The 17,600-nt window shown below is 35.8% G+C and overlaps 4 protein-coding genes across 6 annotated transcripts; 2 read left to right on the top strand and 2 right to left on the bottom strand.

Moving 5' to 3' along the window:
- The first annotated feature begins 455 nt into the window (after positions 1 to 455).
- LOC110921224 (glutaredoxin-C1) lies at positions 456 to 1,142 on the top strand. The gene has a single exon (XM_022165513.1). It carries the CDS (start codon positions 507 to 509, stop codon positions 879 to 881), a length of 375 nt encoding a protein of 124 aa, XP_022021205.1. The 5' UTR covers positions 456 to 506; the 3' UTR covers positions 882 to 1,142.
- Positions 1,143 to 5,918: 4,776 nt separating this feature from the next.
- Positions 5,919 to 8,856, top strand: LOC110921542 (membrane-anchored ubiquitin-fold protein 4). Of its 3 annotated transcripts, none has more exons than XR_004887126.1 (5): positions 5,919 to 6,081; positions 6,170 to 6,209; positions 6,288 to 6,410; positions 7,379 to 7,549; positions 8,539 to 8,806. XR_004887126.1 is itself a non-coding variant. In XM_022165879.2 (5 exons), the coding sequence occupies exons 3-5, from the start codon at positions 6,281 to 6,283 to the stop codon at positions 8,592 to 8,594; spliced, it is 357 nt and encodes a 118-aa protein (XP_022021571.1). In that variant the 5' UTR covers positions 5,919 to 6,081; positions 6,170 to 6,209; positions 6,271 to 6,280; the 3' UTR covers positions 8,595 to 8,856. The 3 variants fall into 3 exon arrangements, 2 of the variants coding, with proteins under 2 accessions (XP_022021571.1, XP_035843003.1); XM_022165879.2 differs by having other exon boundaries at positions 6,271 to 6,410; positions 8,539 to 8,856; XM_035987110.1 differs by lacking the exons at positions 5,919 to 6,081; positions 6,170 to 6,209 and having other exon boundaries at positions 6,216 to 6,410; positions 8,539 to 8,856.
- A 783-nt stretch (positions 8,857 to 9,639) lies between these two features.
- Positions 9,640 to 10,579, bottom strand: LOC110922197. Its single transcript, XM_022166510.2, has 2 exons — positions 10,250 to 10,579; positions 9,640 to 10,048 (listed from the first exon to the last, which is right to left on the bottom strand). Exons 1-2 carry the CDS (start codon positions 10,440 to 10,442, stop codon positions 9,711 to 9,713), a joined length of 531 nt encoding a protein of 176 aa, XP_022022202.1. The 5' UTR covers positions 10,443 to 10,579; the 3' UTR covers positions 9,640 to 9,710.
- A 4,252-nt stretch (positions 10,580 to 14,831) lies between these two features.
- Positions 14,832 to 17,246, bottom strand: LOC110923463 (pentatricopeptide repeat-containing protein At5g14080). The gene is made up of 2 exons (XM_022167548.2): positions 15,555 to 17,246; positions 14,832 to 15,209 (listed from the first exon to the last, which is right to left on the bottom strand). The coding sequence occupies exons 1-2, from the start codon at positions 17,218 to 17,220 to the stop codon at positions 15,010 to 15,012; spliced, it is 1,866 nt and encodes a 621-aa protein (XP_022023240.1). The 5' UTR covers positions 17,221 to 17,246; the 3' UTR covers positions 14,832 to 15,009.
- Between the last annotated feature and the right edge of the window lie 354 nt (positions 17,247 to 17,600).

Below are 17,600 nucleotides of genomic sequence, written 5' to 3' on the forward strand. Positions count from 1 at the left end.
TCTTTCTTTACATTTCGTATGAATTTTTATTCAAAATGGACAAACGAATATACCAATGAGCATAATGATTTTTTTTTGTTCCAATGTGAATTTCTCTTCGAAACCAAGCATTAATAAATTCCAACCCCGTCATAGCACGCAAAAGTAAGTTACTTATATTTATGTAAAAAAATATACTCTCTTGAACACTGCTCTTTGTTTTTTAATGTCCTACGTTATGTCAATTCTTTATGTAAGATCATATACATGATAAAAAAGCGTGTATGCAAGATCACAAATATTCTCTATCAAAGATCACATATAATAATATTAAATCATGCAAGATAAAAAAAAAAATATTCTCTATCAAAATCACATATCTTATAATATTAAATCAAAAGTAAATATATGCATGAGGAATTTCCCCATGGACCCACTAAACCCCTTCTATAAATACCCCACAAATTCACAATACTCCAAATCACACTACTCATCATTTATCTCTCATTTCACCACTTAACAAAAGTATGCACTACCAAACCGAATCATGGGGCACATACTTGCCACCCACAACCACCGTTAACGACCCATTCCACCGCATCGAACGACTCGCAGCGGAGAACGCCGTGGTGATATTCAGCCTCAGCAGCTGCTGCATGTGTCACGCCATCAAGCGCCTCTTTTGTGGCATGGGTGTCAACCCAACCGTCTACGAACTTGATCAACAGCCTCTAGGAAAAGAAATGGAGAAAGCGTTGATGCGGCTGCTTGGAACCGGCTCGCCGGTCCCTGTGGTGTTTGTTGGAGGGAAGCTTGTGGGTGCAATGGATAGAGTTATGGCTTCTCATATCAATGGGACACTTGTGCCTCTTTTGAAAGAGGCTGGTGCACTTTGGCTTTGATTGGTTCATTAGTTTGTTAGTTATATTTTCTTTTCTTTCTTTATTTTGGTAAAGAGAAAGAAGAGTAATTAAGTTTAGTTTTTATGGTTTTTATTTTAGAAAGAAGTTATGATTAAAAATATGTAAAATTAAGAGGAAGAGGAAGAGGAGGATTTTGATATGCTTAGATTGGTGTTTTTTTTCTCCTTATCCGAGAGTTGTAATTCCCTCCCTCCTCTTACCACTTACAATTAGTAATCTAACTCTAGTTTTTAATTATTTTTCATGTGTTTTATTGTTTGTTGTATGTGTTGGAGTCCGGCATCTATCTATCTATCTGAAAGCAGTCTCTCTATCCTACATCTCATTTTCCCTGTATCCTACTGATAACTTTGCTATTTGTAAAATTTACTGGGTACGGTTGTTGTTGTTGTTGTTTTACATGTGTTTTATATTTATGGATTATGCAAGAACATAGGTTTATATTACATTCATGTTGACCTACTTTTGATTTAAATCAAAAGCGGTTTTGGATCTTGTGCACGTAGGTTAAATGTGTAGTTGTTTCTTGTTTCTATCCGGTTCTTTTTTTTCTGTTTATAGCCAAACATGGTTTTTAGTTAATTAAAGACTAGCACATATACAATAAAGTTTACTAACTAGTATGTTTTGGTCAAAAGTCAAAACTCATGCATGATATGCTAAAGCTGTCAAAACTCATGATATGTTAAAGGTGTGAGCATGCCATTTGGAATGTATTTACTTTGTCATTTAAAACAAAGTAGAGCTTGATTAATTATAAGGGTGAAGGGGGTGCACACCTAATAGGTGAGTGCCCTCTCTTACGCCAAACCAATCCCCGTGTGCCACGTCAACTCCCCTCTTAAACTCCCCTAACACCCCCATTTGATGACGCCACTCCCCTATTAGGTGAATTGGGTTTTTTTTTTTTTTAAAAAAAAAAAAGGGAAAGCATTGATTGGTTGAAAGTGGGCTGGCCCCACCACCTTTCCCCTCTCTCCTTCGGCACCTCATCACCGTTTTCCACCCTCTCTCTCTTCACCGCCTTTGTTGGCGGCACAATCCCGATCGGGATTTCGACTCACCGAAGGGGTTGCCCGAAGGCACCCCGTACCCCCTAACACATGTCCAAAAGAGGGATGTGTTAGATAAAAAAAATCACAAAATAATCACTTTATTGGAAATGGATTACAAGCAAGCCATGTGGTGCAAATGTTTTATTATATCATTTAAAAAAGACACTAGATTATTATTGTCATAGTGGGTATAGAGAGCCTCATCTCTAAGGGAACGGGTAGCCACATCACCGTCACGTAGAAAGGGCCTGAAGGGGATGAACCCCTTATATATATATATATATATATATATATATATATATATATATATATATATATATATATATATATATATATATATATATATAGGTAGAGGATCCTGTAAAAAGTGCTCAAAGTGTGAGAAGTGTAAGAAGTGTATTATAACACTATATATAATACTATATAACACCATATAAACACCGTATAACAATATGTAACACCATATAATACCATATAACACTATGTAACACTATATATCATTGTATAACAAATATAACACTATAGGTTGTCTGATAGCATGTCTATGATAGATGTATAGTGTTATATTTGTTATATAATGATATATAGTGTTACATAGTGTTATATGGTATTATATGGTGTTACATATTGTTATACGGTGTTTATATGGTGTTATATAGTATTATATATAGTGTTATAATACACTTCTTACACTTCTCACACTTTGAGCACTTTTTACACTATCCTTACCCTATATATATATATATATATATATATATATATATATATATATATATAGCTGTGTCTGTGTGAGGAGAGAGGAAAGAGGCCCGTGAACATCGGTTGTGGGCGGACGAATTTGACAGGGCTGGGGAGGCGACGGGGCTGGGGGGTGGATCTGTTGGGGCGGCGGCGGGAGGACGGGCATGGGGACGGCCCCCATACCCTCCGGTCTAATAACATGTTGATGTTAATATAATTTATTAAAAGACGATAACATATGAACACCAAACAGATGCTCATAATAATATGCCGAGAAGGTACATACGATTGGAGACATATGTATGTTACCTGTTGCTAAGTTAAAAATGTGAAGACTAAGTGTAGCTTCCGTCAAGCATAAGGTCACAAATATCAGGTAGCCGGTAATGGTAAGTCACTCACCAGGGTTATACCACACAACCCTTCTAGTAAGACTCCGGTAGCATAAAATTGTGAACTACTATGTTATGGATCAGATTAAATGGCCAGAAAGGGGATAAGAACTTGAGAGAAAAGTAGAATGAAATGGACTCTTAATTCATCTGCATATCTTTATTCATACGAAAGCATCCATTTTATAGGATTACAAAGCAAAACAAATTAACTAATAATGTGGGATAATTGGAACTAACCACTTCCTACTTATTCGACCCCTTAACTACCTACTAAACTAAACTAGAATTCAAAACAAATAACGGATAAACATGCAATATAGAAAATAAATAATAATATGCAGACTTGATGTGGCCATGGAACATATCATACTATCGCCATGCTTAATAATGAGTACACATTTGACATGTATATAGCATTCATCATCAACCAATCTCCAAACAACTATTACAACCTTTGACATGGTTATAATATTAATTCTTTAACCTCCACAACTAGCATTTCCCCTTCATTACAATCTCTTTATTTATGGTTTTTTTCTCTGTCTATATGAGTAGTTGATCAAAGTAATATTAGATACGTTTGTTTGTGTGTTTACGTGGTTTTCATGAAGGGTATTGTATCAAATTAAGGTGTTTTTTTAATAGGTGACTTGTGTTCAAGCATTACATAGACATGTATAAATTTCCCAAAGTATTTGGTTGTCATCACATATATGCAAAGAAAATAAACGATATACAAGTCATGATCTCGCATATATAATTTTTTTTAATTATCAGTTACTTGTTTTTATTGGTTGTGATTAATAGATTCACCGGGGTAATCCTTTACCTAATTTTTTTTTTTAATTATCAGTCACCTACTATCGAATAAACACTAACAACTAATACACGCGTGAAAATGTGATACCACCAAGCACATTTAAGTACGTATTAATAAAAATAGAGTATTTTTTTGAACGGCCAACTAAATTACCGGATAAGCATCCTGAGATGCACTCAAACGAGCAAATGCATCCCCTCCTTCATAACGCTCAGAGTTGGATGCATACCCGAGCCACCAAGCTACTAGTTCTGAGAAAAACCCGTCCAATCTACATCTACTTCTCTGGATTTCTTCTTCTCCGATCTTTAGCCCTGGGCCGTAAAAGACTAAAAGCATTACAATCGACCCCTACACTATTAACTAACCGACAAAAATACATAGAAGTTTTGCTGTTTAAAATAGTTAAATGCCCGGATAGTCCCTGTGGTTTGGCCTTTTTTCACTTTTAGTCCCTAACTTTCAAAAATTACAGCTATAGTCTCCAACTTTTTCAATTTCGTTCTCGGATGGTCCCTGGCACGGATGGAGGTTAGTCTTTTCAGTTAAGTGGGTGTGAAATGACCTAAATACCCTTACTATTAAAAAATAAACTTTAAAACAATAGTCACCTTCAATCCAAACACACCTCTTCTTCCTAATTCTTCACCACCACCACCATCTCCACCTTTCACCACCACCACCATCCACCTTTCACCACCGTACCCCATCCTTCACTCCGAATTTCCCCTCTAAAATTACACACAGGTCAAATTTTGAAACTGAATCAAGTATAATTGATTTATCAGTATTTGTTATTCTAAAGACTAATTAAAGAGCACTGTAATGCAGTTTACTATGTATTACCATAACTATATTGAGCAAATGTGTAGTTTAAACTTAATATATTAGTTATTCTGGAACTAGTGCCTCATCCAAGATCTATGAAGAAAAGCGTCGTGTCTGTCTTTTATCATTATAGTAGAAGAAAACATCTGTTGATTCTTAGGGGGTGTTTGGCCTAGCTTTTTTAACAAAGCTTAGAGTTTTTTTAAGCTTTTTTTACAAAATAAGCTTAATTTGGTGTTTGGTTTAGCTTTTTAAGCTTATGCTTATTAGCTTATATAAGCTAATTTGAAGAAGCTTATTTGATGATGGTTTTTTAGCTTATTTGAAAAAGCTTTTTTGTATAAGGGCAAATGATATAAAATAAGCTATAAGCTAATCCAAACACTTAAAAAGAGCTTATCAAATGATAGAAAATAAGCTATAAGCTACTTTAAAATATAAGCATAAGCCAACAAATAAAAGTTAGGCCAAACACCCCCTAATTCTCCATTTATGCTCTAAACTTATAAAGAATCCTGTTTTTTTTCGTTGCATCACTACTATTTAGATTCTTAATTGTATGATTGACTTAATTATAGTTTCACCTTCGCGAGAAGGTAGAATAGCTTGTTGGATTTCCGCAATTAGAGAACACACTACTCATGTTGCACACCAATTCACATGTTATGGATATAAAGAAAACATGTGGGCATGTATGTGAAGGGGTCTACTGTTAATTTGATTGAATAATGCCCATGATCATTATCATGGAAAAAGAATTACATACAGGTGATACGACTAATGGGGTAGCGGTAATTTGGAGTGAAGGATGGGGTACGGTGGTGAAAGGTGGATGGTGGTGGTGGTGAAGAATTAGGAAGAAGAGGTGTGTTTGGATTGAAGATGAATATGAATATGAGGAAGAAGAGGTATGTTTTGATTGAAGGTGGTTATTGATTTAAATTTTATTTTTTAATAGTAAGGGTATTTAGGTCATTTCAGACTCATTTAACTGAAAAGACTAACCTCCATTCGTGCTAGGGACCATCCAGGAACGAAATTGAAAACGTTGAGGACTATAGCTGTAATTTTAGAAAGTTAGGGACTAAAAGTGAAAAAATGCCAAACCACAGGGACTATCCGGGCATTTAACTCTGTTTAGAATAAAATAAAAAGCATGCCCAAAAAGAAAAGAAATATGTAACGTTTAAAATTAAATTCACCGAGTAATGAATAGTGCATTAGTGCGCGTCAAGATTGAGCCTAGGGTTCCTCTTCGTCTTCATCACATTCCATTTCAATTACTTCAACTTGCACATGGACCTTCTGTGAATTATCCTAATTACGCGTTAAATTGCAAGGTACAAAGAATATTATATCTTTTCACAATAGCAATTTGCGCGTTACTTCGCTTTATTAATTGTTTCATATTTATTCGATTTTACATAGGTTTGTTGAGACTGTACCACAATTGTGCTCGATCACAGGGGTTCGCATAAGCTGAAATTATTATAATTATTATTATTGTTGTTGTTATTATATTATTATAGTTTGTTGCAAATGGCAGAGGAAGATTTTTTAGAATTGAAGTTTAGGTTGTTTGATGGATCTGACATTGGTCCGTTTCGAGACCCTCCGGCTTCGACGGTTGCGATGCTTAAGGAGAGAATTGTCACCGAGTGGCCCAAAGGTGTGAATGAATTTATTTCAGTTTGTGTTTATATACCACAATTTGATTTATTTATTTATTTTGCTGTATGGTTAACACATGTTTCTTTTGAAGATACACACCACTCTGCAGTTTTGTTTAGTTTTGATGTGTCGTTGCAATTTGTTTATCTTATCTTGATCCTTTATTATTACTTTGTTGCTTGTCAAAGTTAAATGAAATCTCACATGTAATGGAATTAGTTAGTTAAAAAACGATAACAATTTGAGTTGAATTTTAAATTAAGTTTTATAAGGCTAAATCTTGAGAATATTAGAACATGTAGTTGGATAGATGGGCTCGGTGCAATTTGACAGAAGTTTGCAATGCATATTTAAAATACTGGTTTACAACTGCAGATAAGCGCCACTGCAATGAGAAATACGTCCACACACACATATAAATGTTTGACATTGTTATTCCCATTGCCCTGTTATGTGTGAGTAAACACATCTTTTGATTTAAACGTGTGTCACTATTGGCTAAATAGTATACCGGATACCGTTTGATGTTTAAAGTTTATAACTGGTTTTAAAGTTTCATTGCATTAGAGCCCTTTTTGCGCTGGCAGATCTTTTTTAGCTTGAATATGATTTTATCTTCTTGCAACTAACAATGCATCTTCAACTTAAAAACAATGGCTTTTTCTAGTAAATGAGCTAATCAATATTTATGTGCATCGAAAGTGGTATCTCTATTGTCTGTTTAGCGAATCAACTGCGTAATATCATTTAGCATGGTAGTAGTAGCATCAACTATTCTTCATGTAATATTTTTTCTTGGGTGCACATAAATCATTTTCATTCTTCAGCTCGTTGAAGTTATCTTGTTTCTTGAGCATCTCCGAACTTCATTCAGTTGCTTGCATCCATCCATTTATCATATATGTACTTTCAATAAACCAGTTTATCGTTTTTATTTATCACTACATACAATGTTGCATTTCTCAGATAAGAAAGGTGGACCCAAATCAGCAAATGACATCAAATTGATAAATGCTGGGAAAATTTTGGAGAACAACAAGACCATTGAGCAATGCAGAACACCGTTTGGAGAGTTACCGAAAGGGGTAATTACTATGCATGCCGTTGTACATGTGTCTTTAACCAAGGCAAAAACAGGTAAGATTTATTTTTTTTGTCTGTTTTTGCAAGAGAACAATGATATATTGCCTTATTTTTAGTTACATAGGACTCTTAGATGTACTAATGGCCTACATAATGTGAAATATTGGTGTTTATCATTGGATATATCATGTTAAGTTTGAATCACATCTGAGTTACTTGATATTAGATCAAAATTTGGTAGTTGTGATGAATTGCACAAGTACCATGAACAGAAAGAATGGGCAGTTGAACACATAAAATCTTCATATTGATGCTTATATAGAATAAGGGCGGGCGGGGCGCCCATCACTCACCACCCACTCATCACTCACAACATCCAATCAAGTTCCGCCACATCATCGAGCTTTATTCCATCACTGGTGATGGATTTCAGTGGAAATGTCCATCACTCACAACACTCAACATCACCCATCACTTCATCTTCACGCGTTGTGGCTATAACGTGGTTTCAATTTGACGAGTGATGAAGTTGGGTGGCGGCGGTGTTCCACGGGGTTCCACGCGTCGTGGTCACCGTCCCACCACGTAGCGCCCCGTCCCCCCTAAGAGAAGGTAAACTATTTTAGTTACAAAAGTCAACCACGTATCCGCGTTGGTGGAAATAATGAAGTTTGTACTATTAGATTTTAAGCGGACCCATACATGTGGCGATATTAATGTTTTCCTTTTGTTATGTCAATACAGATATGTTATTGTTCTGCATTTAATATCGTTACATTTCTTTTATTTGCGCAAGGGAACTGTTGCATAAAATACAAATCAGTTATTTTAATTTAATTGTTGGATATTATTTTTTTGTGCCTGAATTTTTGCAATTTGCTCTCAGATTACGGTTCATTAACGTTTCTGATAAATGATGTTTACATAATATATGTATTTAGGATGTTATACAATATTCATCAATGACATACATTCTTGTTTTAAGTTGTCAAATCTTTTATTTTTGTATCTTCTGAGAGTATTGCTTTCTATCACCTAAACAGAAAAGAAGATCGATGAAGCATCAAAGAAAAACGGCTGTGCATGTACCATTTTGTAAAGAGTTTTGAGTAATTTTATTCAGATTTAACCTGGCATTTGGGCACTGGAATTCCAGTTTTGGGCTTTAGATATGGAGAAAATAATCTGTAAGAAATGACATACCACATTATTTACATGTTCTTGCTGGAGGAGAAATCTGGTCTATAAAACAATTAATCAATGTTATATTGTTACACGTTCTTTGTAATGTATGCATTATTTGTTTCTGTATACTATGAATTGATATCAACCAAATCAAATTCGATTGATTTTATGAGTAATTCATGAACCATATAGCGCCTACAGTTCTAGAAGGCGATCTCCCAGTGTCTAAAGAAATCTCATAATCAAAACCCTTTAGTCTAATATTTGTTTTAGAAGACTCCCAAAGCTTATCATAAACCCTTAGGGGTTGTTTGGCAACATCTGAATGGTTAAGTGCTGAACCAGAACCAGTAAGAGGTCTGAACCATTAAGAACCAGTATAATGCTTAATCGTTCAGAGTCAAATGTTTGACCAATTCAAATTAGAGATCTTAACCATTCAGACTCAGTATAGTGCTTAAACATTCAGAGACAAATGTCTGAACCATTCAGACATTTGCTCGCGAAACAAACGGTCTGAACCATTAAGTGCTGAACCAGTAAGAGGTCTGAACCATTAAGAGCCCCATTAAGAGGTAAACAAACAGCCCCTTGGCTTAGCCAACTAGTAATCTTCATTAGCAAGCCAATATAAGAAATCTTATTAACATGACTAAGCCCCTTGTTTCACGAATTACCCCCCACCGCCTTGCGTTTGCCACCGGATGGTATCACATTTATGGCTTCGGTTTCAATGAATACATGATCTTGTGAAGTTCTTTCTTTAAGCTGACATCATCTTTTTCATCAAAGCTATCCAAATATTGAAACTATTTATGGGTTTCCTTTATATCAAATCCTGCTAAAAACATGTTATATCAATCTCTTTATATGATAGCTCAAAATTCTAGGACCATTTTTGCAATCACAATTTACACATTACTCATTTATTAAAATACAAAAAATAACAATAACTGTAATGAGCAGAAACTAATAGTGGCAATTAATTAATATAAAACCAATTGGCAACACAAGAGTAGTAGTACTACTACTACTTGCCACATATTGCAAGATCTTTCTTAGAGGGTCTAAAACTTAAAGCATACATAGTGTAAATGCATAGATTTGCTTCTCTTGATTTGACAGAGAACTCATTAGAAGTAAATGTGACAGCTGGCACATTGCATGCAGCAGATGTGCTCTTGATCAAGCTAGCCCTGCAGGTGTTAACAACTGCTGCTTCTTTAGCACAGTTAATCCCATCCACTGAAGGTATATCCAGCTTGTACACTCCGTTTCTGTTAGTAGTCCTGTTAACGGAAAACGTTATCTGCTCTGCAGTTCTTGGAGATGCTGCTTTGAATTTGCAGTCTATCCTCACCTCTGCCCCTGTTTCCACACAACACATATTATATTATATTACACACACATATATGTATATATAGTCCCACAAATAGCAAAGCTACTGGTAGGGTCTGGGGGTGTGGGATGCAGACAAACATTATGTCTGTGTCTCTGCAGATAGAGAAACTACTTCCAGAGAGACCCCAACTCCAAAACACGTATATGTATATATAAAAGTATAATTACCTGGTAAGAAGTAGCTGTGGGTGGAGAAAGAGTTGTTGTGACAGGCGTCGCAATAGACGACGCCGACAACGGTGATGATGGGAATGGAGTGTTTCGAAGCATCGGCTAGTGAAGAAGAGATTGAGAGTAGTGTGATTATTATCAATGAAAAGAAGACAAAGAAATTGGGGTGTGAATGTGAGTGTGAATCCATGGATGGTTGTTTGGTGTGAGTGTGAGTGTGAGTGTGTGTGAGTGTGAGTGTGTGAGTGAAGATGTTAAAAAAGTTATGGATAGATTTGGAGTGGAAAACAAAGACATGTGAATGTTTTTTGGATGGATGTGCAACTGTGACTGAAAGGTTCTTTGGGCTTGCTTGATTCTATTGGTAAAAGGCTTTCTGTCACAAGCTCAGTGTATAATCTTTTTTTCTTTCTTTTTTTATTCTATAAAACTATTTGCAGGTCAATTGGTTATGCCCCCTAATATCTAAAAGCAGGTTCATGGGCATTCACGGACGCTTGGGTTGAGGTGGCAGTGAGTTGGACCAGATTCCTTAAAACTTCGTGTATTTTCCGAGGTAAACATCCTCGTGGAAAGACCTTCGCGGTGTGAGGAGGAGAGAGAGAGGGGGTTATGGCCGAAAAAGTCCATCATGGCGGTTCATGTAGGAATGGCAATGGGCCGGGCTTGGGCCGGGTATTGGTAATCCCAGGCCCGTACCCGGTTGTAATTATTTGTCCCATACCCGGCCCGTTACCCGGCGGGTATTTGCCGGGTAATTACCCGTCGGGTATCGGGCATACCCGCGGGTATTGGGTATACCCGTTAATTTTATAAAAATACCCGTTGGGATAAATGTGCAATTTTACTTTGATGTTTATATAGTTTGCTATTTTAATGACTATAACAAATAAAAATATGATTAATAACTTACATATCATATTCAAACCACATATACCAAACTAAATCAAAACGATTACTTAATTAAGTAATTGTATCAGGACCACCTAATTGCATAAACATCCAAATAACAAAGGGTGATAGCTTCCATATCCAATATACATGCTAAAAAATAAGTTATTTGTTCACTAAGAAACTGCCAAATACATATCCACATATGATTATAGAGAAGGTAATAAGTACATGCACTAAGTTTATATATATGGAAATCTATAATATAATACTTTCGGGTAAATGGGCCGGGTATCGGGCGGGTATCACTAAATCCCATACCCGTACCCGTACCCGATTTTTTTCCTTTTTTAAGCCAGTACCCGGCCCATACCCATTGGGCTTCGGGTATACCCGACCCGTATGTTTTGGGTTTCGGGTATACCCGTCGGGCTTGGGCTTTTTTGCCATCCCTAGGTTCATGAGTGCCGGTGCATTGTTGATGCTCTAATAGTGTTTGGTGGATGATATATACGTCGAGTTGATCTTAAATATTAACTATTCTTTTCTTAGGTTGATCATTTATAAACGAAATAATGATTTTATAGGTCATTTAAATATATGCATATTTCCGTTTATGGTTTTTCAAATTTATGCTGATATATAGTAAAATGTAGGGTGTAAACAAATGTCAGAGCTTGGCTCATTTAACTATTTACTTAAGAGAGCTTGAGTTTGTGGTGGTTTCGTTTTATGATCTCTTTTCTAAAGCTTGAGCTATGTCATTTCTTGATTGACTTTCAATGAAGACTCAAGCTCGTCTAAACTTGACTCGGCTCAAGCATTTAGCAGTTTATCATGAGTAGTTTGCTAGGGTTCGAATTGTTTACACCCGGTAAAATTGGATGTGATTTTAATTAATAAAAATAGTACAAAAAGCTATTTAAATGCAATGGCACATCTTGATTCTTGCAAGTGATTTTAGGTAGGACTGCAAACGAACCAAATGTTCAGCGAACAGTTCGTGAATCGTTCGGCGGGAAGTTCGTTTGTGTTCGTTCGTTTATTAAACAAACGAACACGAACAAGAAATTTCGTTTGTTTAGTTAAATGAATAAACATGAACAGAGGTCACGTTCGTTCGTTTATGTTCGTGAACGTTTGCTAACGATTTCGATAGTTCACTATTTTTTTTAGTTTTTATATTTTATTTAAATAATTTAAAATTTTGACAAATAAAATATGTAATAAGTGTCAATGTATTATATCTTCTGCTCATAAACTCTTGTCTGTGTTCGTTTTTTTCCATTTGTGTTCACGAATATTAATTTGTTCCCATTTGTGTTCATCAACGTTTATTTTCTTTCTTTGCCTAAAATTAACAAAAAAAACACAAACGAACACGAAAAAGTTTATTTCCTTATCAAACAAATACGAACATAATATCTCGTTCGGTAAGTGTTCATGAACAGTTCGTGAACACATGTATTTCTTAACAAACGAACACGAACAAGGTCATGTTCGTATTCGTTCGGTACATTTGCAGCCCTAATTTTAGGTATATATTTGGTTGGAATTGATATGAATGAAAGTTTATATATGATTTTGTGACCTTTAAAATTGTTTTTTACAAAATGAAAAAAATAATTGGTGACATGTGGATGTGTGATATTATGTTGAATTGTTTGTTTTTTTAATATTACTTGGTAGCGGACTAGCTTCAGATGTTGGTTCATCTGAAACTTGAAATCCGCAACATTTAAGACGGGATTTCAAGTATAATACTGAGTACGAGATTAGTTTTTAAAAAATTCAATGGTGTGAAACATGTATGATATCAAGTGATATTTGATGTGTTACTCAAAATATACATATCTGTTTACCTATATCATGCCATAAACGTTTTCTTGTAAATTTATTTTCCTTTGTCCTTGGTAGTAAAGTTTTCTACTAATTCACAAACTTTTAGAGTTTATACATCTAGTTTTCTTAGGTAATAAAAGTATATAAAAATTAAAATAGTAACAAACTTAACAGCTAATTTTTAATAAACTAACAGGTATCCTCCTCGATATCCGACGAGTGATCACCCGATAGATATGAGACCAGATACGAGACACGATTTTACAATCAGGTATTGAACTTACCAATACCCGATTACCCCCAAAGACATATCATTAAAATTAACATCCCTAATAAAGTAGCTTAAGAAACATGGTTTTATTTGTGTGATCGAACAGAATGTTGAATTTAGGATGTTTTTGAACCAAACTTTGATGTTGATTTTTTTATGAGCATGCCATTGTCCACCAATCAAACAAGGGTTTTCTTGCATCTAATAACCAGCCAACTGCCAAGTCATGTGTTCCAATTAGGGCTGCAAATAAACCAAATGTTCGACGAACAGTTCGTGAACCGTTTAACGGGAAGTTCATTTGTGTTCGTTCGTTTATTAAACAAACGAACACGAACAAGAAATTTCGTTCGTTTCGTTAAATGAACAAACATGAACAGAGGTCGTGTTCGTTCGTTTATGTTCGTGAACGTTCGGTAACGTGTCCGTTTGTGTTCGATAGTTCATTAGTGTTTTTAGTTTTTTTATATCTATTTAAATACTTCAAGATTCCGACAAATTAAATATCTAATAAGTGTCAGTGTATTATATATTCTGTTCATGAAACGATTGTTTGTGTTCGTTTGTTTTCATTTGTGTTCATGAACATTAATTTGTGCTCAGTTGTGTTTGTCAACATTCGTTTTTGTTCGTTGCCTAAAATTAACAAACAAACACGAACAAGTTCATTTCCTTAACAAACGAACACGAACATAAAATCTCGTTCGATAAGTGTTCTTGAACGGTTCGCGAACACATATATTTTTCTTAACAAACGAACACGAACAAAGTCTTGTTCGTGTTCGTTCGGTTCGTTTGCAGCCCTAGTTCCAATGGTACTGCCCAGCTTTTTGTGTTTTATGGCATTAGACTTCATTATATCATATTCTTTTATTCATATAATGTACCATATGATAGTACGTCTCTCAGAGGTGTACAAATCGGTTTTTTTTTCAATAACCGGTTCGGTTTTTAACTGAACCGTTTTTTTTTATCAAAATCAAAAATCAGTTTTTTTTTATAACGGGTTTCGGTTACTAACCGTTTTTTTACTCAAAACAATAACTGGTCAACCCGTTAGGGTCGGTTTTTAACCTGTTTATGCAAAAAAAAATAAAAGGTTTTTACCGGTTCCCTTAGGGTGGTGGGTATCGTTTCGGGGAGTCACATTCACCGATCGGTGAATGGATGCCGGCGACGATTTCGGTGAGCGGTGAGTGTGAGGGCGGTGACTACTCACCGATGCGGGAAGAGAAGGGGTAGAGGAGAGAGAGGGGGTTAATAGTGGGCCCCACCCTTTTTCAACCAATCACAATTTTTTTTTAAATTGTTTACCACTCTCCATGTGTTTTACCATTGCCAGTGGCTAGAGAATAACTCAAACCCCCTAAAGTGATTGAACGACTCCCTCACTCCAAAATAGATTAGTTAACATTCACTTAAACCATTATATCTATTTTATTTCGTGTGTCAATAACTTTGTTTTCTTAAACTTGTTTACATGTTTCCAATCCACAATAAAAATATAACTAACCGTAAGAATTCGCTGACAGGTACATGTTCTTATTACTCTGGGGTCCATGAATCATGAAATTATTAAAACCAGACAAAAAGAAGTTTACGAACAATCATTTCGACCTATACCCACATAAATGATAGTTTTGACATGTAATGCCATTTTACAAAGAAGCATAGATAAAATAATTTACTCATTTTATTTTTCCTTTACACTACAATAAATAAAAATAAAAAAACTTGAGGCCTTGTAATTAGTTCATCTTTGGGAAGAGTTTTTAGAGACTACATGATTATCAATCACTTGAATCATTTCTAAAATCATCTGTGGCTTTGATGAAGATGAAAGTGATAACAAAAGCTCTGCACGAACCTCATTTAGCAAGATCATGTTTGACTTTGACTTTCCGATCGTAGATGTGTAATCATGAACCAGGTCTGAAGCAGCAACAAATTGACCTGCAACCAAATAATTAGTTTAGATCAAAGGTAAAATTAATTAAATCGGTTAGTTAAAAGTAAACCGGTCAAATAAATCGAAAGTCCCTGATATTAATAAGTTTAAACTTTTATTAAAATATCAAATATTCGTAATCATATTCGACACATTAAAACGTTTTGAGAAAAAAGTGTTTCAGGTCGACCTTGGCACGACCATACAAAATTAACAGTTTTGACTCGAGCCCATTACAGCTTTACTCAACCCGCCCATTTTAACACCTATAGTTCGGATCTTCACCATCCTTTACACAAGGGGGTTTTGTTACTGCGATATAACTATAAGCACACGAAGTCAAAATATACCTTTTTTACAAAGATAAAGGATGAACTTTTCCAATATAGTCTTTGCAATCTCTAAATCTTGTTCAAAAGCCTTTTTAAAAACTTCAATAGCAGTTTCCAGTTGATCTTCTTGGCAGAAACCTTTAATTAACAAATCATACGTCGTTGCATCGGGTCGCAGACCTCTTTCCAACATGTGACACAATAGCGTATGCGCTTCTTTCACTTGACCTACGTCTAAAAATTTTGTGATTAAAATGTTGTAAGTCATCAAATTGGGTTCACACCCATTTGCAAACATTTCATCCCACAACCGTTTTGCAGGACGTATCATATCTTCTTTACAACAAGCTTCCATAACGTAATTGTAAGACGAAATATCCGGACCCAACCCTTTTTTCTTCATTTCTTGAAGAAGTTGATAAGCTTCTCTCACTTTACCCGCCTTGCAAAAGAACGAAACCATCACGTTGTATCTCTCGATGTCTACGAAATACTCTTTTGCAGATAAGATGTTCGAAACTTCTATCAGTTCATCGTAACGTCCATGTTTACACAAATTTCTACCCAAATTGCTGAATGTAAGAAGAGTGGGAAATCTTTCTTTTGCTATCAAGAATTTAAAGAACATTAACGCGGAACAAGGGTCCTCTGAAGAAACCGATCCTATTAGTGCGTTGAGAACATCGTCCTCTATTGGGAAATTTCCTGTAACGATAACTTCACCCAAATCTTTAGCTTCACAAATAAGTCTCTCCGAAATCAACTGAAATATGAAGTCTCTATAATCACTCGATCGCGGTGCAACTCCAAGCTTTCTCTTCATCTTCAACACTTGCTCCACATTAGCCACGTCTCCATTTGCTCGTAGCGCTTCCGCAACAACTCTATACGCCATAAAATCAGGTTTACAATCCATTCTCCTCAACACATCCAATACATACATAGCCTCATGCACCCTGCTCGCCGAACACAACCCATGAACAACCAAAAGCGCAACTATCGACCCGTTCACACCCCGATCCTGCCTCTTAACATCATCAACCAACTTTAAAGTGTTATCCAACTCAACAGTCCCACAATACCTCCATAAAAACACACCGAACCCAAGCGTACTTAACCGAACACCTCGGCTGAGCATTTCATCAAACACTTGGTGTGCATGACCCAAATTCCCAGCAGAAGACAAACACCCCAATAAAGAATTATGGGTATCATCACCAATGTCATAAACCAACGATTTATGTAATGCAATAACATCCATATACACCGAAAAAGCGTGCAGCGGCTTTTGACCAGCTATATATGAAGCAATAACCGAACGGTAAACCGAACCATTAAGTTGAATTTTTAAACTCTTGATTTGCTTCATGAGTCTATCAATGGCGGTAAGTTGGCGGGAAATTGAGAGGGATTTGAGTATGGATTGATAGGAGAGTGAAGTGTGAGTGAAACCTGGTTGCTGAGAGGCCCAGTCGAAGAAACCGAGTGCGAGTGAGTGGTGATGGATGAGGAAGGGGTCGATGACTCGGGAAACGAGTGCTGAGTTGAGCGAGTTCCGGCAACCGATCCCGTGAAGGGTTTGTTCGAGCACTGGAGTCCATGTTCGAGGTGGAATTGAATGATTGGAAGCAGTGATCAGGGCTCTGCTTATTCGAGTTGCTAATTCGATTGTCGAATGTTTCATTTACAACGGTATTACAGGAACAGTTGCACGAGTAGATTCTTTTAAGGTTTCTGTCACACAAGTGTTTCTTAACTCAACCAAACAACTAACTCAATCCCACAAACATCCTTACCTTCCCATATAATTAAGGGAATGTTTGGCTAAGCTTATTATAGTTAGAAAGACTTTTGGAAAAGGATTTTAGGAAAAGAACTTTTTGAAAAAGAGTTTTTAAAAAAAGTGTTTGGATTAGCTTATTGATGTAAAATGACTAAAATGGGTATTCTTTAGATATAAGGGGGTAAAAAGGGGTATATTGGTAATTTTTAGTTTGAAAAGTTAAAAGCTGGCCAAGAAGTCACAATATTGTGACTTCTTGAAACCTCTTTTTTCTTCTTTGC

The sequence above is a fragment of the Helianthus annuus genome, chromosome 17 (assembly GCF_002127325.2).
Source record: "Helianthus annuus cultivar XRQ/B chromosome 17, HanXRQr2.0-SUNRISE, whole genome shotgun sequence".
NCBI lineage: Eukaryota > Viridiplantae > Streptophyta > Magnoliopsida > Asterales > Asteraceae > Helianthus > Helianthus annuus.